At 34.7% G+C, this 22170-nt stretch overlaps 1 protein-coding gene across 9 annotated transcripts in view; it reads right to left on the bottom strand.

Annotated features, from left to right (window-relative positions):
- The window catches only part of LOC145673264 (protein Cryzl2-like), a 105228-nt gene that overhangs the window by 59182 nt on the left and 23876 nt on the right, over positions 1-22170 (bottom strand). For all 9 annotated transcript variants that reach the window (XR_014128740.1, XR_014128741.1, XR_014128739.1 and 6 more), the window contains exons 3-5: positions 19819-20046; positions 9623-9814; positions 2467-2648 (exon numbers count right to left, since the gene is read on the bottom strand). Coding sequence is in view for 5 of the 9 variants with exons in the window: in XM_081742798.1 (XP_081598924.1) it covers positions 2467-2648; positions 9623-9814; positions 19819-20046 (602 nt within the window). In the remaining 4 variants the exon portion in view is untranslated. The remainder of the gene's footprint in view (positions 1-2466; positions 2649-9622; positions 9815-19818; positions 20047-22170) is intronic.

A 22170-nucleotide genomic window follows, 5' to 3' on the forward strand; every position in this document is an offset into this window, starting at 1 on the left:
CTGTTTATTATATTTCCATTAATTCGAACAGAAATCAGAATGCCTATCAGTTCACTTATAGCGCTCCATACCCTCCATCTGCTCGAGTGTCATGAGATATCTTTGCTCATTTTGTACATAAACCACTCTACCAGAAGCACAGGAATAATGTAATCCAACAACAGACTTCACCAACGGGTTTTTGCGTCTATTTGCGTTCAAATTGATGCATCGCATGACCCTCTTCTCGTTTACAGCAATCGCACCAGTTTCAACATGGCCTCTTTCAAGATGGCGGATATTCTTTTCATCACTTTTAACAGATCATATCTGCCATCTCGTATCCATGTATGCTAATTTCATGTGGTTACAATGACGAGTTTTAAAGAAAAACGTGCATTTTCTCACCATGTCCTTAATGTACTGACGTTCCGCATTTGATCTTTCTCGAGCCCTAGTGTCCCAACGTCTTGAACTCTGCAGCTACAATTTTGGCTGTGCGTGTTTCCCGAGGTACTCTATCTATATACAAAGTTTCATGAAAATCGGGCTCTGGTAGATACCTAGGGTTCCTTGTTAGACACCCATTTTTGAAAACAGATTCCTTATAAATCTTCAACTTTGGATAAATTTCCGTTGGCAGTAAACCGTTCAAAACAAAGAATTTGATCACGGCACAGTATTCCAGTTTATCCATTTGATAACGCACATACAACATGCCTACTTTCAAAAGTCTATTCTTATAATAATAATTTTTTTTTAAAAAAAGTATATAAACAAAACTATTTGCTAGATCAAGTTGACACTTGACTTACGTTATTGTGAAACATATACCAATAACAAACACAGAAAGGTCGAGAACATTTTACTGGGTTTTATTGAATATTCTTTCCGAAGGCCAATTTACGTAATGTAACTAAGCAAGGGACACTAAGCCACTAGAGATCACGGGTAGATTGATTCTTTTCGTTCCTCTTTGGTTCTAAAACATGTACGAAAATCTGGAAATAAGGTAACCTAAAGCAGTGATTCTCAATGTGTGCGTTAACACTCCAGGGAGGGGGGGTCTCGTTTCCAAAGGAAATCCTGGAACAAAAAGGAGCGATTGCGGGCGATAGACTATTTTGGGGATATTGAATATAAGGAAGGAATCTGAGGGAAAAGTTGGCTAATTTAAGGCAACTTTAAGGCAAATCATATAAATAAAACATTTCCTTTCACTTCCCTTTCCTTCGCTCCGTATATATATATCGGTTTTGCGTAGCAAACTGCGAAACAAATTTAAACTTACATCGCAATTTATAGGTTTTGTATCACACTTTCGGCACCGAAGGAAATGATTATTTTATTTCATTTTTTATATGAAGTAATAAACATTATTTTGTGTATCATAACAAGTATGAAAATGGAAAACAAATAAGGAAAAAAATACAAGCACGTAATTTTTTTAAAAAGTTTCAATTTTGATTGATATTCTACAGATTGTTTAACGGGTAGTTGCTTTTAAATATGTGCACACTTTTTTTTTTAAATCAAATTTTAAACCCGTCATGACTCGAAAAAACGGGGAATTGGAATTACGCAGTTGAGGAAGTAAAACTTCATTTTTACAACAAAAACAAAATAGCACACAAATGTTATTCCTAATTGTAACGAATTGGTGCTCAAGTCCGTTCTTTTCTCTCTCTCTTTTTTTTCCCCATTTTTTTAACTGTTTAAACCGAATTTCTTTCAGCATTTCAATGTAAAAATAGGAGAGCGTAGCAAACGCAATATATACTTTTTTGGATGAGTCCTATTAAACAAATATGCAAAATATAGAAGAGCACAAAGGAGTACTTCCAAAGGCTTGCGTTTCAGCTACTAATCTAGTTTCCGAAAAGAAATATCGAATCTTCGATTACAAGAGTATCTGAGCAACCTTCTTAACAAATAGAATAAAATATTAAAAAGGATACGGTCCCATTCATCAATCCTACCGCTAGTTTCCAGTAACTTGGTTTCTAGTCCGTAGTAGATTGTGTTCTTGCTAGCCTAACAGGGGGGCGCGGTGGCTCAGTGGTAGAGCGTTCACCTCTGGTGCTTGGGGTCCTGAGTTCGATCCCAGCCCCCGCCAAGTGAACTTTGTGGTGGACAAACACCGTGCTCGTAGGTTTTCTCGGGGTTCTCCCGTTTCCTCTCACTTTCTTCATTCCACCATTTCACTCATCTCTCATAATCACCGTCTCCTCTAGCCTAACCGGCATAACCGTGGGACGTAAAACTCAAAGATTTCATTTCATTTCATTTTTTGCTAGCCTAACACACATCTAAAGGAAAACATCTGGTTTCCGAGATGATTAATCACTGAGCTTTTATTATACGTATTTAAGACTGAAAGATAACCGTTTGTCACAAAACAAAGACAATCATGTTTTGCGAAGGCTTTTTTTTTTTCTAATGATAAAAACTCTTACTCTTTTATAAACTTTTGTCACATTTACTTACTTCTTTACACATTCTCTAAAGACATCTCCACCAACTGCATCAAATATTACGTCAACTCCCTTAGAATTGGTGATCTTATTAACTGTTTTCTTTAAATTTTCTGGATTGTATTTTATAGAAGCCCACGCTCCTTTCTCTCTTACTATCGCCGACTTGTCTTCCGTTCCGCTAACAGCAATTACCTGAAACCACATTTTAGAAAATTAGAAAAAAATGCTAGTATTTATGATAGTGTTGATAAGCTTAAAACAAACAAGGATATCATCTTAAAATTTCTGTACATAAAACTTTCCTTATTTTCTTACCGTCTGCATCTTTACGCTCATTCTATCTAATGGGTCATTCCATGTCAAATCACCTAGAGCACTGTGCTTCAATGTCTCAGATTCTCTTCAACATTTTTTCATGCATAAATACCAATAAAATTATGCTAAATTAATTTTTTCCGACTTTTTGGATGAGAAATGGGCTGGGGAGAAACTTTTGAAAAATGTGAATTTTGCTTCAATTTCACTTTTTGGCACAGCATTATGAATCTAAATTACCATAACTTCCTTATTTTTGAAGTTATTGGGCTCATCCAGGTGTCAAATGAAAACTTAATTTTTGCTATTTCAGTTGATCTTAAGTAACCTTACAAAAGGCTAAACTGTCAAACATTAATGGGCATATAAACAAATTTTAGGGTTTTTTTTTTACAAATTGTGCCATTGCTCAAAAGTTACAAATATGAAACTTTTTAAATAGAATCATCTTAGCACATACATGACATGGTTAAAAAATAAAAAGAGTGTTTTTGGTATTTTTGTAATTATTATTATTATTTTTTTTTTTTTTTTTTTTTTTTTTTTTTTTTTTTTTTTTTTGGTATTTTACATGTACGGAAATATACAGTTTTAAGTTTTGTTACAAATTGTGTCACTGCTCGTATATTACAACTGTGAAACTCTTGAAACCTTTTTATATAATCATCTTAGCACATACATGATATGGTTAAAAAATAAAAAGGGTGCTTTTGGTATTTTTGTAATTATTATTTTTGTACGTTAGAGTGCAATTCATGAATCGCTCTGGGTCTTCTATATTCTACTAGCCGGAAAATGAAGACTTTTGTTGGATATCTTTTGAAAATATAATCTGGGAAGTTCCTGTTCCATCTCTTACAAGCCAATCTGCCCGGATTTACATAACTGAAAGCAAAATTAAAAGAAGACATCATATCATCAATGAAAAGAATGAGCTGTGAAATATAGGACACAACATTTTGTACGTAAAAATCTATGTAATTCTAAGAAGTATTACTGGTATGTGTGTTTATTGTTTTCACCTATGTACATTAGTCTATTATTTCTTATTTCCGTTGATAGGGTTTGTAATAACTCAACCCCTTACATTGCTAGCCTATATTTTCCATTCACAAAACCGCAAAATTATTACAAAAAAGGTATCCCTTTTTGTTATTTAATCATACCTAGTAAATGCAAACTTATCCTATAAAAAGTTACAGAAGTTTGATAGTTGTAAGCTATGGTACAATTGGAAAAAAGTTGAGTCATAGTTAAAGTACAAAAATATATTATTGTGGTAATACCAAAACTACACATTACACCAGTTCTACTTTTAAGCATACCCAATATTTACTAAGACGATTATTTGAAAAATTTTAAAGTGTGACAGTTGTCACTTCAGTGTGTGGCCAAAATTTTCTGGAATCGGAAGTTTCACTTTCCGGAATTTTTCCGAATTCCGGATTTTTCCGAAATCGGAATTTCTCCGAATTCCGAAATTTTTCCGATTTTACTTGCCGGAATCCGGAAAGTAAAAATTCCGGAATTAGCCATCACTACTTAGGAGGAAAGGCATTATCTGATAACAACAGTAAAACTATATATTTCTGTACATCTAAAACACAAATAATAATAATCTATCTATTAAAATGCTATAATAGCAATTAAGAGCTACTGAGTTCCAACCTATAACTTTAGCTTTCAAATCTTTGATTTACAGTTATTTGTTCACGTTTATAACAAAGAGAAATATTTTTTAAAAAGTGTACCTTAAATAAATTACTTAAAGAGATCTTTTTCACAAAGTTTATCCTTTTAAATTATTGTTCAAAGCCTTTGCATTTTATTGTCTTCTCCGAAACAAATGCAAATGAATTGTGCTGCCATCTCTGGAGTTTTTTAAACTATACGGTTGTGGACGTTTATATGTTTGTGGCAAATCCTTTCGACAGTGAGATCTCGGAAACTACAGGCTCTACAAAGATTACGTTTTCACTGATCGATTGCAAATTTGCGTAGATTGTCCAGTTCTAACTCAATAAAATTTAAAAAATGGCCATTATTTATTTATTACATTTTACGGGTACACTGGAAGTGTTGACATTAAAAAAAAACTAAAGCCTCATATCCTACCTATTATACATTCCAACACCATATAATTGTATATAAGGCTGTATATCTCTCAGGTGTTTGTTTCATGGCCAAATTATAATGAAAAACGAAGGATAACCATTTCTCCAGTTCAAGTTGAATCTTTATTGTTTGGAGTGTTTTGCCCAATGAACACCATATATCACTGACATTATAGTTGATTGTATGTGTAATGTATTAGCTTATATTAAAATGTATAAAACGATAATCATGCCTGTTGTTCTATATGGTTGCGAAATATGGTCTCTTACTCGGAACGAAGAACATAGATTGAAAGTATTTGAGAAAAAAGATTCTGAGACGAATATTCGGACCCAAGAGAAATGGAAATAGGGAATGGGGGAATCTTCATAACGAGGAACTACATAATTTATACGGTTTATCCAACATTGTTAGGGTCATCAAATCTAGGAGGCTCAGGTGGGCAGGTCATGTAGCCAGGATGGAAGATAGTAGGAACGCTTTCAAAATCTTAACTGGAAGACCAGCCGGAAAACGACCATTAGGAAGACGTAGGCGCAGATGGGAGGACAATATTAAGATGGATCTCGCAGAAATAGGAATACAAAGCAGAAACTGGATCCAATTGGCTAAGGATAGGAGTCAGTGGAGAGCTTTTGTGAACGTGGCATTGAACTTCCGGGTTCCATAGGATATATAGTTACTTAGTTTATGCATGTACTTATTACATACTACATGCAAGAAGAAAGAAAACAGATCATACATGAATTAAAAACTCCAACCGGAAATAGGCTCAAATCTTGCAAACGGTACGAGATATTGAAAAAGTAATCGAAAAAAAATCTCCCCTTTACGGTATCTCTTGCCGATTTTTACCAAGACTTCTTTCGCTTGTGTCTGCAAAGGGACATGTACAGATGTGAGGAATAACAAGGAGATTCATGCTCATATGTGAATGATGCGCTGTGTAAAGAACGCAGGTTCAGCTAGTAGTTGCAAAAATACCAAAAGCACCCTTTTTATTATTTAACCATATCATTTATGTGCTAAGATAATTCTACTTAAAAAGTTTGAAAAGTTTCATAGTTGTAACTTACGAGCAATGACACAATTTGTAACAAAACTTAAAACTGTATATGTCCATACCTGTAAAATACCAAAAAAATAATAATTACAAAAATACCAAAAACACCCTTTTTATTTTTTAACCATATCATGTATGTGCTAAGATGATTCTATTTTTAAAAAGTTTCAAAAGTTTCATAGTTGAAACTTACGAGCAATGACACAATTTGTAACAAAATTTGAAACTATATATTTCCGTACATAAAAAATAATAATTACACAAATACAAACAATACAAAAAAATACCCTCTTTATTTTTTAACTATATCATGTACGTGTTAAGATAAATGTACAAAAAAAAAAAGTTTCAAAAGTAAAATAACTAAAACAATAAAAAAAAATTGAGTGGTCAAGTATTTGCATTCCAACTGTATAAGTAACTACCACATTTACTTTCGCTAGCTTCTCGCTGTGCTATGTCTATTATTTGCGGTTGACAGTTTTCTAGTGGAAAAAAAGGCAAGACCAACATAATTATTAGGAACACAACCTAATTTAATGCAATACATAATATTTAACCTAACAACTAACAAGAAAGCTTGTTACTTTAAGGCCAGGGGTAGGCAAACAATTTTTGGTAGAGTCCGGATACTGTTAAAAAAAAATTATCATAAGGTTAAAAAAACACTCATATTCCTTACTATTTTAATTTTCGCTCACAAAATAATATGGAATACAATAGATAGGCATAATTGTATTCAAAAAGCAATGCGAAAAATTATATTTGCGGTTCTTCAGCCAGTTTTTTTAAAGTTAGTTTCACGCGGGTAGCAGCTTATGCGAAGAGTTTCTTCAAGACGGGTGACTGTTAATCTTGAGAGATATTGGTTCTTCAAAAAATTAATTTTTGGAAATGAAGTTTCACAAACATATGTGGAAATAGTGGCCAGGTAAATGGCTAATTTTTTGCAATATAAATATTTTTCTGGGACATGTTTACTCCAAAATTCTTCGGTTGATGCAGTTTTCTACGTTTGCAAGAGAATGTCTTCTGCAAGTCTATTATCTCCATTTGGAGCAAAGACTTTCAATGGTGAAACAACTTTACAGCCACATCAGTCCATTCTGTAGCTGGAGAAACTTCAAAAAGTGATTTTAGGCATTGCAACTTCATCATCTTTGCAAAGTCTTGGAATCTTGCTGCAAATTCCTGCTAAGATCTGACATAAAATTTGAAAATGCTGCAATGTCTATTTCAGAATTATTTTCATATTCAAGAATTGCTGGAAAGTGAATAAATTCTTGACTTGCAATGACTTTTACAAAGATATTCAGCTTGCGACGGAAATAAGATACACTTTGTATCAGATCACATATTAATTTCCAATTTCCTTGTAGCTTGATATTAAGCGAATTTAAATGTTTCAGAATGTCTTTCAGGAAAGTCACAGCTCACAGACTGCGTTCGTTTGCTAGGAATTCCAGATGCTTCCTTGCTTCTTGTGTATCCACGTTCTCTAAGAAAGTTACTTCTTTTATTTGCCTAAAATGTCCAATCACTTGACATTTACTTAGTCAACGAACGTTGTTGTATTGCAGTGTCAGAATGCGCCGAATCACACTCAAAAACTCCTTGAACCGTCTGTGCTGAAGAGCAAAACGGGATCTCAGAAAGTTAATCAACTTGATAAAGCTGCCCATTACTTCTTTCAGAGTGGCACTAAGTTTTCCATTAAAGGGTTGCCTGATGAATTATGAACTGATAAGATAGTAGCCCAGCATTATTATCCTTGATTCTCTTTACTATTCCCTTTTCTCTGCCATCGCTGGGATTCCGTCAGGTGAAAGAGACACTACTGTCTGATTTTGTCAAGAAGTCATCAAAAATTTTGAATAAATCTTCTCCGCGATTCTTGCCTTTAAACGGCAATAATACTCGCAAGCCTTTCCTAAATGCTTTACTTTCAATATCCAAAAATCGCACGAAATTAGACATTTGTTCATCAACAATGTTACATGATTCATCAAGTGTTATGGCGTATCAAGGCGCCTTCGGAACTAGCTGGAGCATACAACTTTTATTGTCAGCAGCCAAAATTTCGGTTTTTCATGTATTGTTTCTTGCCGACAATGGAATACCTTGAACTGCGGCAACAACATCCTTTTTCTCGTCAAAAAGTTCCGCGACCACTTCCAACATACTTTTTTTTATTATTATTTTTTTTAACCACCACCACAGAGTTTATTAAGCGTCCAACACACATGCAACGCTGTTTCTGCATTTTTGTTGCTCGTTCATAGAGCGATTTGGAAGACCGTGCTTTTTTTTTTTTTCTTTTTTTTTTTAAAGTAAAAAGTTAAATATGCCTGAAGATTTTCTCGACAAGCCTCACTACCTAGAGAAAATTTTTTATAGGACTGCTGATGAGTTCTTTCGTATGTGGCTTTAAATTGGCACTTTTAACAAGAGCGACAGTTTTGTTGCGTATGAGGCAAACTGAAACAGCTTAAGGCAGTGTAAAACAATATTGTTCAGTCCACTCAGTCAAAAACTTTCTATTTTTACTATCAACTTTACAATTTTTAGGATACAAATCTGTTTAAAAAAAAAAAAAAAAACGTTATGAGCCTCAACAATAACAAAATAAATTAATAACAGCTCCGTATGTGATCGCAACAACTACTGACGAAGTGACGATCTGTCTATTTTATTTAGATTCGTTGTTTATAAAAATACCACCGCCCCGCACAAAGTGCGTGCCGACGCACCGCAAAGGAGCCGCTTCCACGTCATAGGTCGGCACCGCCGAGTACCCGCCTGAAAGATAAAATTGCCGTTTCACATCAAAGTGTCATAAAGTAGCATTAAGCTTTCGTTCGAGTTACGAGCACAAAAATTGTGTTAAAATGAATGTGCCTGTTCCGATTAAAAGAGGCTTCAGAAGTCGACAGAGTCAGAGATCGATTTATAAAATTTCCTATTTCATTAAATTAAATTCTTGTGTTGCCTTCGGGTGTATAGAGCTTTAATGTCGATCGAGATAATATGCTATGCCGAACGGGAAGCTTGCTCCCTTCCGTCTCCGCTCTTAAGTGCACTCTTCTGCGCTTCACAGCATAACAGCTACGTATTTAATCTGTCTACTTTAAGAACTCAAATCATCCACAAAATTACTTGCAAAATACTATAAAAAATGATAAGGGCGGCGCTCAAACGTATTGTTACCTACAGAAAAATATTTTTTAAATAATTTACTTGAGTAATTTATACTTTCAAACATTTTTTGGTGGTCCAGTTTTTGACCTTCCGCGGTCCGGACTTGCTTTAAACCAAAAACTGATCAGCAATTAAGTATATAATTGATCAGAAAGAAAAAAATACACTGGCAACATTGTCTTGCTTGACAGGGAAAAAAAAAGACATAAGAGGAAGTGCTTCAATAAAAATTATCCATTCAGATTCAAATACACTAAAAGAGTATTTTCAAAAGAAACTGTTCTTCGTCAACTTCGCACCCGATAGAAGAAAACCCTTCAATTGTTTGAAGGGTTGGCGAACTGACAAAACAAAGCAATAATAATAATCCACGATTTATTTGTTCCCACACTGAACAATAAAGGAAATACTTAGTAATTATTTCAATACTTCTTGACTTTAACTATGGAACTAAAACAAAGAACAGTGATTATACCTTTGTCTTATATACATTGGCCGCAACATCTACTGCTGCTAGACCCAATCCTCCTGCAGCGGCCGAAACTAAGACAATATCATTTTCTTTTAACGAAGCACGGCACGCTAGACTCAACAATGCTGTAGCATAAGTGTCAGGTAATGCAGCTCCTTCCTTATACTTCACTGAATGAGGCAAATGCCATACGTCCTGCAACCAAATTAAATCCATGTTAGATTGTCATGTATATTTTATTTACAAGAAAATTTAACAAAAATTACGTAAATATATTGAAGAATGTCGTTTCAGGTTTATGGTAAGAGTTTGGTATACCCTAACCAGCTTAAGAGCTGCTAAATATTTTTCAAAAGCTAACATTTTTTCTTTTGCCAGTTTCTCGTAAGTGAAAAGAGATAATGAAATATGACTTACCTCAATAATAGATAATGTCATTCTACTCCCGAAAATACGAATCGGAAGAATTTTCAGTGTTGCCATCCATATAAATTGCAGTGTGACCAGAATTTGAATTACCCAAAAATCTAGGTTATGGCAACGACTAGAAAAGTGAACTCAACGGCAACTGATGACTTATGCTGTCTATGTTCCTTGTTAACTACTTTTTAAATAATATTTGTATTTATTTTGTAATAAAGAGTACTAAATAAATAATTTTTAATAAACAGTAGAAGTAAAATACAAATATTATTTAAAAAGTAGTTAACAAGGAACACAGACAGCATGATAAGTCATCAATTGCCGTTGAATTCATTTTTCTAGTCGCTGCCATAACCTAGATTTTTGGGTAATTCAAATTTTGGTCACACTGTAATTTTTATGGATGGCAACATTGAAAATTCTTCCGATTCTTCTTTTTTGGGGGAGGGGGAGGGTAGAATAACATTATCTATTACTGAGGTAAGTTACATTTCATTATCTCTTTTTACTTACGAAAAACTGGCAAAAGAAAAATTGTTAGCTTTTGAAAAATATTTAGTAGTCTACCCCCTTAAGAAATACCGCGACGCAGCCATGGTTATGATCGATGTGTAAGCTCTGTGTGTTAGCTATCACCCTGCATCCCAGTTTCCACTGAAGAAGAATGTGTCGAAGCACAGTTGATCAAGTCTGTTTCTCTGTCTTGAGAAACTTTCCAAAGACCGTCAAGGGTGCGTAGCTGTCGATGGGGCTACACTTATTTCAACAACGGAAACCTAAAAGAATCCACTAGGGCTTTCACAAGAATGTATGTGAAAGAGATTACATGAATTCCATTTTCACATGCCATCTGCTCTACGTATTTCACCCTTGGACTTGAGCAGTACGACCGAATGTGTTATGAAAAGAGATAGGGCGCTGCCATATAAGGATAGAATATCATAGCGACATCATGGCTCCAAAATGTTCATCTGGTAATAAGTTGCACTGAATGTGTTCTTTCTGTCCATTCTGCGTAGTGTAACTTCGCCGTTATAGCAGTAATCAAAACAAGAACAAAGTCAAGTGAATAGCTTTCCGCACATTCAAATACCGTTAGAACCAGCTCTGGAATCACAGAGACAATAGAAGATGGACCTATTTTCATTACATTCGAACAGACAGATGTGTGCCTCATTTTGAGTTACTACAAAATTCCAATGTTGTCTGCAAGATACGTCTTTCTCTTCATGATATGTGAAGGACGGAGAATATGAACTCGAGCCTTATGAATCTTTACCAGATGTAAATATTGCGCAATTATGCAATTTATAGTCGTGAAGGAGCGTTGTACTCCCCTTGCTACTGTTCTTTAAGACGATGGGTTCTCGCGTCGCACGAGGGAACGCAATTTCTATACCACATTGGAAGTAAGCACAGACCTCTCGATATTTGCAATGTCCAACACTGGAAAGCTCCAGCAACAGCAAAACGCATTTTTCTGCAAATCAATACAGCGTTCCTTCTTTGACACATGGAAACCTTCTGTCATACATTCTTTACTTAATTGGTTGTAACTACTACCAATGTCAGAAAGGACATACATGTAGCCCACTTAAAATACTTTTATTTTCGGAGTTATATAACCACACACACACGCAAAACAGCCGTCCCCTCTGAAGATTACTACACGGCACTTTCAAACTATCTGCAGTAACTTCTCCGCCGTGTTGAGACGTTCTGTTATAACGATCGAATTCGTTGCTATAAACATGAAACGACCTTATGTACTGAAGTATGTAACTAGTGCCAATTAAATAAGCACTTCTTTTGTAGGCGTACCAAAGCTTTACAAGTCAATTAAACAAACAAACAAACAAACAAAGATTTACATGAAGATTAAACATTGATTCTATTTTTTTCACCAATTAATCCTTTAATTTGTTGTCTGCTTATACTGACACCATGCGAAAGGATTCGAGGCCCAGAGTTCGAGAGTCATCCTCTCTGACATTAGCACTCCCGGCGTATGTCTTTGGTGTACGTGGACCTAGGTTCGATTTCCGGTGGGGAGCACAAAAAACTCAATTTCACAATCATTCATTAATTATCTATCTCTTTTAGCCTAAAGGGCATAAACATGGGACGTTAATCTAAAAAAAAAAAAATATTTTATTTTTTCCTCTGACATAGTTTGTCATAATCAAACTCAGTTTTGGCACAATTGAAAAACCGAGCTATAATGACGAAGTTGTCATCACATGTATGTCGTTTCGAGGAACAAATAAATAGTAAGAATTATTTTTTGTTCGCAAATAACTTACTAAAGGGAGAATTAAAAAATACCAACACTAAGAATAACGCTTTTAAAAAATGTGATTAAAATGTAACAAAATAAACGAACACAAACTTTACATTATTATATGTGCGTGAATCAGATTCTAATATGCATAATATCCTAATATACATTTATTATCTTATACGTAACTTACTCATCCCAAAGGCAGAGAACTGGAAGAACTATTCCTGCTGTAAGAATATATTTATTCCATTATGTTTTATTTAATGTTACCATTTTATGTTCATCCAAATATTTTCTACTTGTTTGTTTTTCATTTTGTTTTGCTGCTTTCATCAGTGTAAAAGTTTTAGGATTTGCTAGATACCCCTATTGTGTTGTTAACCTTAGACTAAAAATATTGTGGACACAGAATATTTGTAAAATTTCGTATTATGAAGAATTTTACTACAATATGCAACAATTAATTATATTATATACATTAAATATCTTGTATGTTTTTCCAGGATTGAAGTGTACAGTATACTTATCTATATTTCAATCGGAACGTAAATTTGTATGCATTAAAAAAAAAAAAAAAAAAAAAAGCGATATCACACACAACAAAAATACTTCAGCAGTGAAAGAAAAAAAAGCAATCTTCAGACTCTCGCAGCTGCCTTGAATATTTTGTATGCGTATACTTGTAACAAGAGCATTCATATTCCTAACAGCGACACGTATAATCAGAACAGTAACCCATATTCTACTTCTAAACAGAAGTTTGACTAAGTCTTATAACGTTTTACACTGTTCGTGACAAAACGAACCGTGTTCATTTGAATGTATGTATGTAACTAACGAAAGGAAAATCTAAATTCAAATAATAAAGATTTGTGGAGCTCTCCTGTAACCTCGTAGCTAGAGTCCACGCTTTCTATTAAACATAAAAGAATAAATTCATATAAGTTATTGCATACCATTAATTTTAGGTTTACAAAAGTAGTTTTCGTCTATTTTCTCGACAACTACGCATGAGGATTTACAGTCACCTATATCCTTTTTCTTTATCTCAGTGAGATTTTTTGTTGGTATATGTCTCACCGTTGGACATTTTTTTTTTTTTTATTATTATTATTAAACGGTAACAATATCGTTGAATTTATTTCTTTGTAAGTTTTACGTTCCACCTTTCGTCCTGCAGACCCTCTGGGCTATAATACGTATTATCCATGTTCTGCACAGGATTCGAACCCATGACAAATAGGTCTCACCATCGCAGAGCCCAATCAAGTTCATTACGCGTTATTTTCTCAGTGTAATTCAACAAATACAGCATCCAGAAATTACTAGTTTCTATTGTGATATTAATTTTCGGACCGATCCTGTTAATTCTAAAAATCCTAACTGGCCATGACTTTTGTGTGTAAATAACGAGTTATCGGGATTCCGAAAACAGAAAAGGTTACTTAATTATTACAATTTAAAAAAAAAAAAAAATGTTCCTTACAATTACAGTATACAAGAATAAGCTACATATCAACTATATCCTTCAAATTAGGTATAATTACCATTTCAGCAACAGCCTATTGCTATTTTCAGATCGCACTTAAAAATTAATAGCAGTCTAGAATAATTTATTTATTTACATTGATATATCGGATACTAATAACATGGGTTCCTGTCACCACGGCATGGCGCGTCCTCAGGTTGTGGATCGAGAAGAAGGCCTCTAGATATAGAGGTTAGCTGCGAATATACTGAATAAGCAGTCGCGGACAGACGACTAGGAGTGGTCCTCCAGCTTGGGGGTTTGGATAAGGCTAACACCCTCATCCTGTAAAAAAAGGTACTTGTTCAGAAACATTCACAAAAGCCTCGGACAAAGACTGATAACTTGGCACGACATCAGCAAAAGAAAATGGACATGAGATTTGGAACATGGAATATTAGAAGTCTTTATAGGGCAGGCGCGTTAAAATCTGTAACGAGTGAGTTAGAGAAATACAGGATGGACTTAGTAGGAGTTCAGGAAGTTAGGTGGGAAGGAAATGGATCTGAGAATTCCGGAAATTTTACGTTCTTTTACGGGGAAGGAAATAAAAATCACCAGTTAAGAACAGGGTTTTTCGTTCACAAACGAATATTACCAGCAATTAAACGGGTTGAATTTGTTACTGACAGACTTTCTTTTATTACTCTTAAGGGACGGTGGTGTGATATTATTGTTTTAAATGTACATGCTCCAACTGAAGATAAGGGTGACGATATAAAAGATAGTTTTTACGAAGAAGTGGAACGGATATTTGACCAACTCCCGCGATACCATATGAAGATTCTATTAGGGGATTTCAATGCGAAGGTAGGACGAGAGGATATTTTCAAACCGATTATAGGGAACGAAAGTTTGCATAAGGAAAGTAATGACAACGGTGTTAGACTCGTGAACTTTGCAACATCCAAAAACCTAATCGTGAAGAGTACAAAATTCCCACATCGCGACGTTCATAAATACACTTGGACATCACCAGACGGAAAAACACATAATCAAATTGATCACGTTTTAGTAGATAGAAGAAGACAATCTAGCATAATTGACGTCCGGTCGTTTAGAGGGGCTGATTGTGACACTGATCACTACCTGGTAGCAGCGATAATACGGGAGAGATTATCGTTGAATAAAGGTAATATTCAATGTCCGAAAACGGAGAGATTTAATTTAAAGAAATTAGAAGAGAGCCAGGTAAGAGAGGAATACCAGATTGAAGTTTCGAATAGATTTGCGGTTTTAGAAGACTCGGAGTGCACTAGTGTTGAGGATACTTGGATTGAAATTAGAGATAGTATTAAAAGTTCAGCAATAGAAAAATTGGGACACGCGGAAATACGTAGGAACAAACCATGGTTCGACCAAGAATGCATTAAACTAGCAGAGAAAACAGGCAAAATTACGGTGGCTACAAAATCCGAATGAAACTACTACACAAAATTTCGCAGATATCAGGCGGGAAACTTCCAAAACTTTTAGAACAAAGAAACGGGATTTTTTGAAAGCTAAAATTAAGGAACTTGAAGATAATAGTAAAAATAAAAATATTCGGGACATGTATAAGGGGATCAGCGAATTTAAGAAAGGCTATCAACCTCGTGCTTATATATTAAAGAAATCTGACGGAACAGTTCTCACCGATACGGATAGCCTCTTAAATAGATGGAAAGATTTCTTTGACGATTTGCTGAACACGCAGCCAAAAACTAATGTGCGTGGAGAAAAGGAGATACACACCGCAGAACCGTATATTCCAGAACCCAATCGAATAGAAGTGGAAGCCGCTATAAAGAAATTGAAGAAACACAAATCTCCGGGTGTAGATGAAATTCCGGCTGAGTTAATTTTAGCTGGAGGCGAAAAATTGTGGAACAAGATACACAAACTCATTCTCCTTATCTGGAACAAGGAAGAATTGCCACAAGAGTGGAAAGAATCAATCATTGTTCCAATTCACAAGAAAGGCGACAAAACTGACTGTAATAATTATCGAGGCATTTCTCTTCTGTCAACATCCTATAAAATCCTTTCAAATATTCTGTTAGCAAGATTGACCCCATACGCAGATGAAATTATTGGAGATTATCAGTGCGGATTTAGACGAAATCGATCAACTATCGACCAAATATTTACCATTCGCCAAATACTCGAAAAGAAGTGGGAATACAATACCCCGGTACATCAACTATTTATTGATTTTAGAAAGGCTTACGACTCGGTTAGGAGAGAAACATTATACAACGTTCTTACAGAACTTGGAATACCGAGAAAGCTAATTAGATTAATTAAGATATGTTTAAGTGAATCCCAAAGTAAAGTCCGGGTAGGAAAATTTTTGTCCACGAGCTTCCACGTCGAAAATGGCCTGAAACAAGGAGATGCGTTGTCGCCATTATTATTTAACTTTGTGCTGGAATACGCCATAAGGAAAATCAAAGATAGCAACCAGGGCCTAGAGTTGAACGGCATTCACCAGGTTATGGCATATGCTGATGATGTAAATTTAATAGGGGATGATAGGAGAACAGTAGAAATAAATGCAGAGATGTTATTAAACGCTTGCAGGGACATGGGTTTAGAAGTAAATGCAGAGAAAACTAAATACATGGAAGTGCGTCGGGACCGTAATACGGCAAATTGTGGAGGCGTTAAAATATTAAATAATGCTTTTGATAAAGTGGATACTTTCAAATATTTAGGATCAATATTAACAGACGAAAATCATATTCACGAAGAAATTAAATGTCGACTAAAAGCAGGGAATTCGTGTTACTATTCGGTTCAAAATCTCTTGTCGTCGCGAATTCTGTCGAGGAATTTGAAGCTTAAAATATATAAAACGATAATCATGCCTGTTGTTCTGTATGGTTGTGAAACATGGTCGCTTACTCTGAGGGAAGAACATAGACTGAAAGTATTTGAGAACAGGATCCTGAGAAGAATATTCGGACCCAAGAGGAACGAGAATGGGGAAAGGTGGAAGCTTCATAACGAGGAACTACATAGTTTATACGGTTTACCCAACATTGTTAGGGTCGTCAAGTCTAGGAGGCTTAGGTGGGCAGGTCATGTAGCTAGAATGGAAGAAAGTAGAAACGCTTTCAAAGTCTTGACTGGTAGACCCATAGGAAAACGACCATTAGGAAGACCTAGGCGCAGATGGGAGGACAATATTAAGATGGATCTCGCAGAGATAGGAATACAAAGTAGAAACTGGATGCAGTTAGCTAAGGATAGAAGTGAGTGGAGAGCTTTTGTGAACGCGGCACTGAACCTCCGGGTTCCATAGGCCATAGAGTTAGTTAGTTAGTTAGTTAATATCGGATACTAATCCAACGAATTTCCTGTATATTTGCGTGAAAGTCGGACGGTTCTTATTATTCTGTTGTTAATTCACTAAGAAAAGTCGTTAAACTGATGTACAGTTTCGTGTAAACAAGAATCACGGAAATTTAATTATTGTGATCTTTTTATTTTCGCATAAAATTAACAATATAATCTTATTGTTTGTCTTTGATGTTAGACGCTAAAACCAGACATGGTTAATTTCTACCACTTTCCGCTTGAATAGACGGTTAACGATGAAATGAGACGTGTTTTTTGAAAGCCAGATCAATTATTCCTAAAAATCGTTTCTCGATACCTCTTAGCGTTTTCGCTCAGGTACCTGTCGACAGGCGGATATAGTCGTTCTGAGATTCAGATATTTATGCACAACATAGTTTGGAAGTCTAAAATGTACGCCAGATGCATATAGTTACATGTGTTCCTTGCATTCTATTACTAATTTAGCATATGTTGTGATATAGTGTTTAAATTTGAAAAATACATAGAAATTATGAGATTTGATTTGATTTTTAGTTTAGCGTCCCTTTCAGCAGCGAGGCTATATGAGACGTGGACCTACTGATTAACGTGGAATCCGAACCACATGAGCTCCCCCCGGGAATCGAACCCGGGTCTCCCACGCCAAAGGCGCGTACGCTAACCGCTTAGCCACGGAGGAGCTCTAGAAATTATGAGAAAATAAATAAATAAACAAACAATAATAATAATAGATAGAAAGTTAACGACAAAGGGTCTTTAATTGAGTCATGAGTTATTCTTAAATTGTGTAACTGTTAAATAATGTAAATAAATATAGTTCATACCATAGTTGGAACTGTGAAGAATGTTTTAAATGATAAAAACGGTACCAGAAAACGGGAAAAATTGTGAGTATGTCACTAGATTTTTTAACTTACCATCTTTCCGAAAACTTGACATAATGGGTAAACAGTATCTGCTCATGTAATATAACAAGTCCTAATTATGCACTAACTTATCAATACTTACTTAATGTCAATTTTATTACTTTCTAGTTTTTGAATTATTTTTATGCTAAATTGCATCATTTAATCGGCCTACTTAACCTTTTACTTTTTTTTCATTTTCAGTGATTTGTTTTCCTTTAAATTCCGTGTTTTAGTTATGATCGAGCACTATAAATTTACTATATCCCAGTTAATAGATCTTACGTTTTCGGTTAATACACTTTCTTTTTATGAATCTCTATACTATTAGATGACATGATTTTCTTCAAAAACTTCATTCGTAACAATGACTATTTTTAATAGGTTAGCAAAGATAAATAAATTTTAATATTTCGTAGAATAATTGTATACTGAAACTACGTAGCGCTATTTGAATATTGTAATTAATGTAACTGAACATCCAAGAATTCATTGAAATGAATCAATTCATCAAGAATTAGTTCCTCCGTAGGGTTTTAAGGTTTTGTCCCTGAGAAAAGTTCATGTTATAAAATAACTCGAATAAAGACAATGCAAAACCATGCTCAGGAATTCTAACTATCGTTCAACTTACAGAATTCTGTAATTCCTGAATTTCCTTTAAGCTTCTAAGCTTTGGACTCTCCGCTGGAGTCTTGGTCACGGAGGTTAACAGGAAGAACAGAAACACCAAGGAATAAAATGGAATGGACCTACGAGGGAAGAGATATGTTGTACGAAAGATCGTTGTCAAGAACGTCAGTGATCAACAGAAGAAGATGCAAATTAAAATACGGCGGAGTCAATATATGCGCCTTTCTTGTTCCTTGTTGGACGACTGCAAACTCATTATTTTTATTACCACACCAATGTTGTGAAAATTTTGTAATTACCGCCTCCCATTCGTAACTCAACCATCCCTTGTCTAAATTTATTTATTTTTTAAAAAAAATGAATAAATAAATTTTCAAAACCCGTCTCTCAATTTGAATGGCGAATGAGAGGCGGTAATTTCAAAATTTTCATAGCATTGGCATGGCAATAAAAATAACATGAGTTGGCAACATTCCAACAAGGAACAAGAAAGGCGCATAAATTGACTCCGCCATATTTTAGTTTATACCATCTTCATCCATTGATAACTGACGTACTCGACAACTTGTTTTCGTACAGTCCACAGCAAAAAACCTGCAACATGAGTATGTAAGTTTATTGTAAAACTACGCCTAACAGCACAAGGAATCAACATAACGTTTAAGTGGCACGAATCACTCAAGGAGCAACCTCGGCGTCCTCCCCTGCACAGTTATTTTGGAGCAAAAGACTTCGTCGTTTCACAATAAACTTACATGCTCATGTTGCAAGTTTTTTGCTGCGGACTGTACAATACAGCTCTTCCCTAGATAAGTCCGTTCCATTTTTATTCCTTGATGTTTTTATTCTTTCTCTTCCTGTTTTTAATTTCTGTGATCAAGACTCCAGAGGAAAGTTGAAATCTTGGAAGCTTAAAGGAAATTCAGGAATTACAGAAGTTTGTAAGTAAAATGACTCGAATAAATTCTCCACATTCTACTTACACTAAATGGCCGCACTATTTTATCATCATAAAATGGGTACAAAGCTACAAATAGTTTACGTATATTGAATAATCATACTCATTTAACACTTCTTCATATCTAATAATCAACATAAAAGAAACCTTTTTATCTAAAATGCACTGTTCTGAAAATCCATAAAAATGTTTCTTGCTTAGTCCAATGACGCGATCACCTTCCCGGAAATCCTTCACATCAGATCCCACTTGTTGAACTTCTCCAGCTATTTCAAAACCAGGAACAAAAGGTAACGTTGGTTGAATATCATATTCGCCTTGACATATCAATATGTCTGATGAGTTTACTCCACATGCGTGAACTTTTACCCGAACCTGAAACAAAACATTAGAAAAAAATGAAACAGTGAAACATATGTTATTTTCCAAATTTCCAATTTTACATAATAATCTCGAGCAGAGATGATCAATTTACCCAAACCTCACGGCTCATTATTAGCAATGAGTGATAAACGTTTAAATAATGTTAAATTTATGTATAATGCAAAAACATTTTGAAAAACAGGGTTCCCACTTATTTAGCAAGTACGAATTCACCGACTTTTCCAGGTCTATATATGATCTAAAAAAGCAACTCTATTTTCCTTGGCCAGCAGGTTTTTCGTCTACTATGCATGTACAATCAGAAACAATATTAAGTATACGTTGAAAGTATAACAAATGATAGTTCCAATCTATACTTAATATAGATCTATAATTAATATATTTCTGACCATATATGTAAATTATGTAAATGTTTAAGTAGAGGAGTTTTGCAAAACGAACTAATTTATTTTATAAAAACTCCTACCAATAAATGGTTAAGGCAAAAAAAAAAAAAAAAAAATCCAGAAGACCCACGATGCTCAAGTATTTTTTTAAAAAAATGGTAAAACATCACGCTTAAAACTCCATGATTTATCCAAGTTTCTTCTGTTTTTCATAGAAATCCCTGACTTTTCCAGGACTTCTTATGAGTAAAGTGAATTCACTGATTTTCTCAGGTTTTCCAGGTCGGTGAGAACCTTGAAAAAGCAAGGGACATTTAAAAAAAAATTAGACTTGAAAAAGAAAGAAAGAAAATCACATTATTAAATTTCCATTTCATTGCAAAGAACATAGAAAAATAATTCCCTACATAAATCAATAGAATAAAAATAAAGACGGCGTATGTACACCAATAATAGCTAAATTAACTATAACACACATTCTAGATGCGGCTCACCCGGGTTAGAATCTTGCAGGGAATACATCCGCTTCGGATATCATGTCACACCGTAAGTACAATCAAAACGAGTATACAAACTCGGGACTTTAAAGGTATGTTAACTTATTAAAAAATAATAAGAACTCATTCTTAATGAAAATCATAAACTGTTAGCACTTCATAATATTCCTGTTATACGTCGTAGATGCTGCAGGCACACACTCTACAAATATGTACCTTACATACTTTTTTGGGGAAAAAAAGAGGGGGGGGGGTAATGAGATTTTCTTGTGACTTTTTTCCTTAATACTAAAATACAAATATCACGCTGCTTTCTACTTTACTACAAAATGAATCACAAGCCATTTACAGAAATTTATGTTCCTATTCCCACTGAGAACTATATTTGTGCTTAAAATCTACAATAAGGTAAACAAAAGTGGAAGTGTTACGAAAGATTGCACAGTATTACTATTACTGTATCTTCTAGGGTGCAACAAAAATCTAGTTCACATTATAAAGTAATTACAAAAATAAATCATATACGGAGTGATTTGTAATTGTGCGAAATGAAACAATTCAAAGGAAGAAAATTCTCATCATAATATATATGTTTTGGGCCGCTTCCTTCCTTTGCGTATCAGACAGAGACAACGCACTGTGGTTCTTATTTAAAGCTGTACTAACTGAAATGCCCGTTCTTCGTACAGGGAAATTAGGTTTATGGAAAATATAATTCCCTTCCCTTGTATGATACGCAGTTCAATGATAGTGTAATGACAAAAGTCCATACGATATTCTATCTTTCGCATCTCCCTTAAAAAAAACCTAATCAAAGCGGCAAGATAAAACACAGCTTTAGGTGCGCACTATGTTCCAAAAGTAATTTTTAAAAAGTCAGCTGTTTTCCCATGACCGCCAAAAACTATGGATTTGAAATTAATCTCGGTAATTTGGACATTCTATTTTTCACCCCTTTTCACTTTCCCTCCGCTCTCATGCTGATGAAGGCTGAACTTGGGATTTAAACGGAATCGGAAAAGTATTCATATCAGCAACCTCGAAAATTATGGATTCGACACTAAAATCGGTCAGTTTTTTCTTTATTCATATTTTACATACCATCCTCATCCTTAGGGGTGCAGATGTCTTACTCCCATTAGACGCTGAACTTAGACTTAACGGCATCAGAGGATGTCATTATTCACGTCAGCGACCCTGAAAACTATGGATTCCAACACTAATACCGATCG

The sequence above is a fragment of the Thermobia domestica genome, chromosome 16 (genome assembly GCF_964235325.1).
Source record: "Thermobia domestica chromosome 16, izTheDome1.hap1.1, whole genome shotgun sequence".
Classification (NCBI taxonomy): domain Eukaryota; kingdom Metazoa; phylum Arthropoda; class Insecta; order Zygentoma; family Lepismatidae; genus Thermobia; species Thermobia domestica.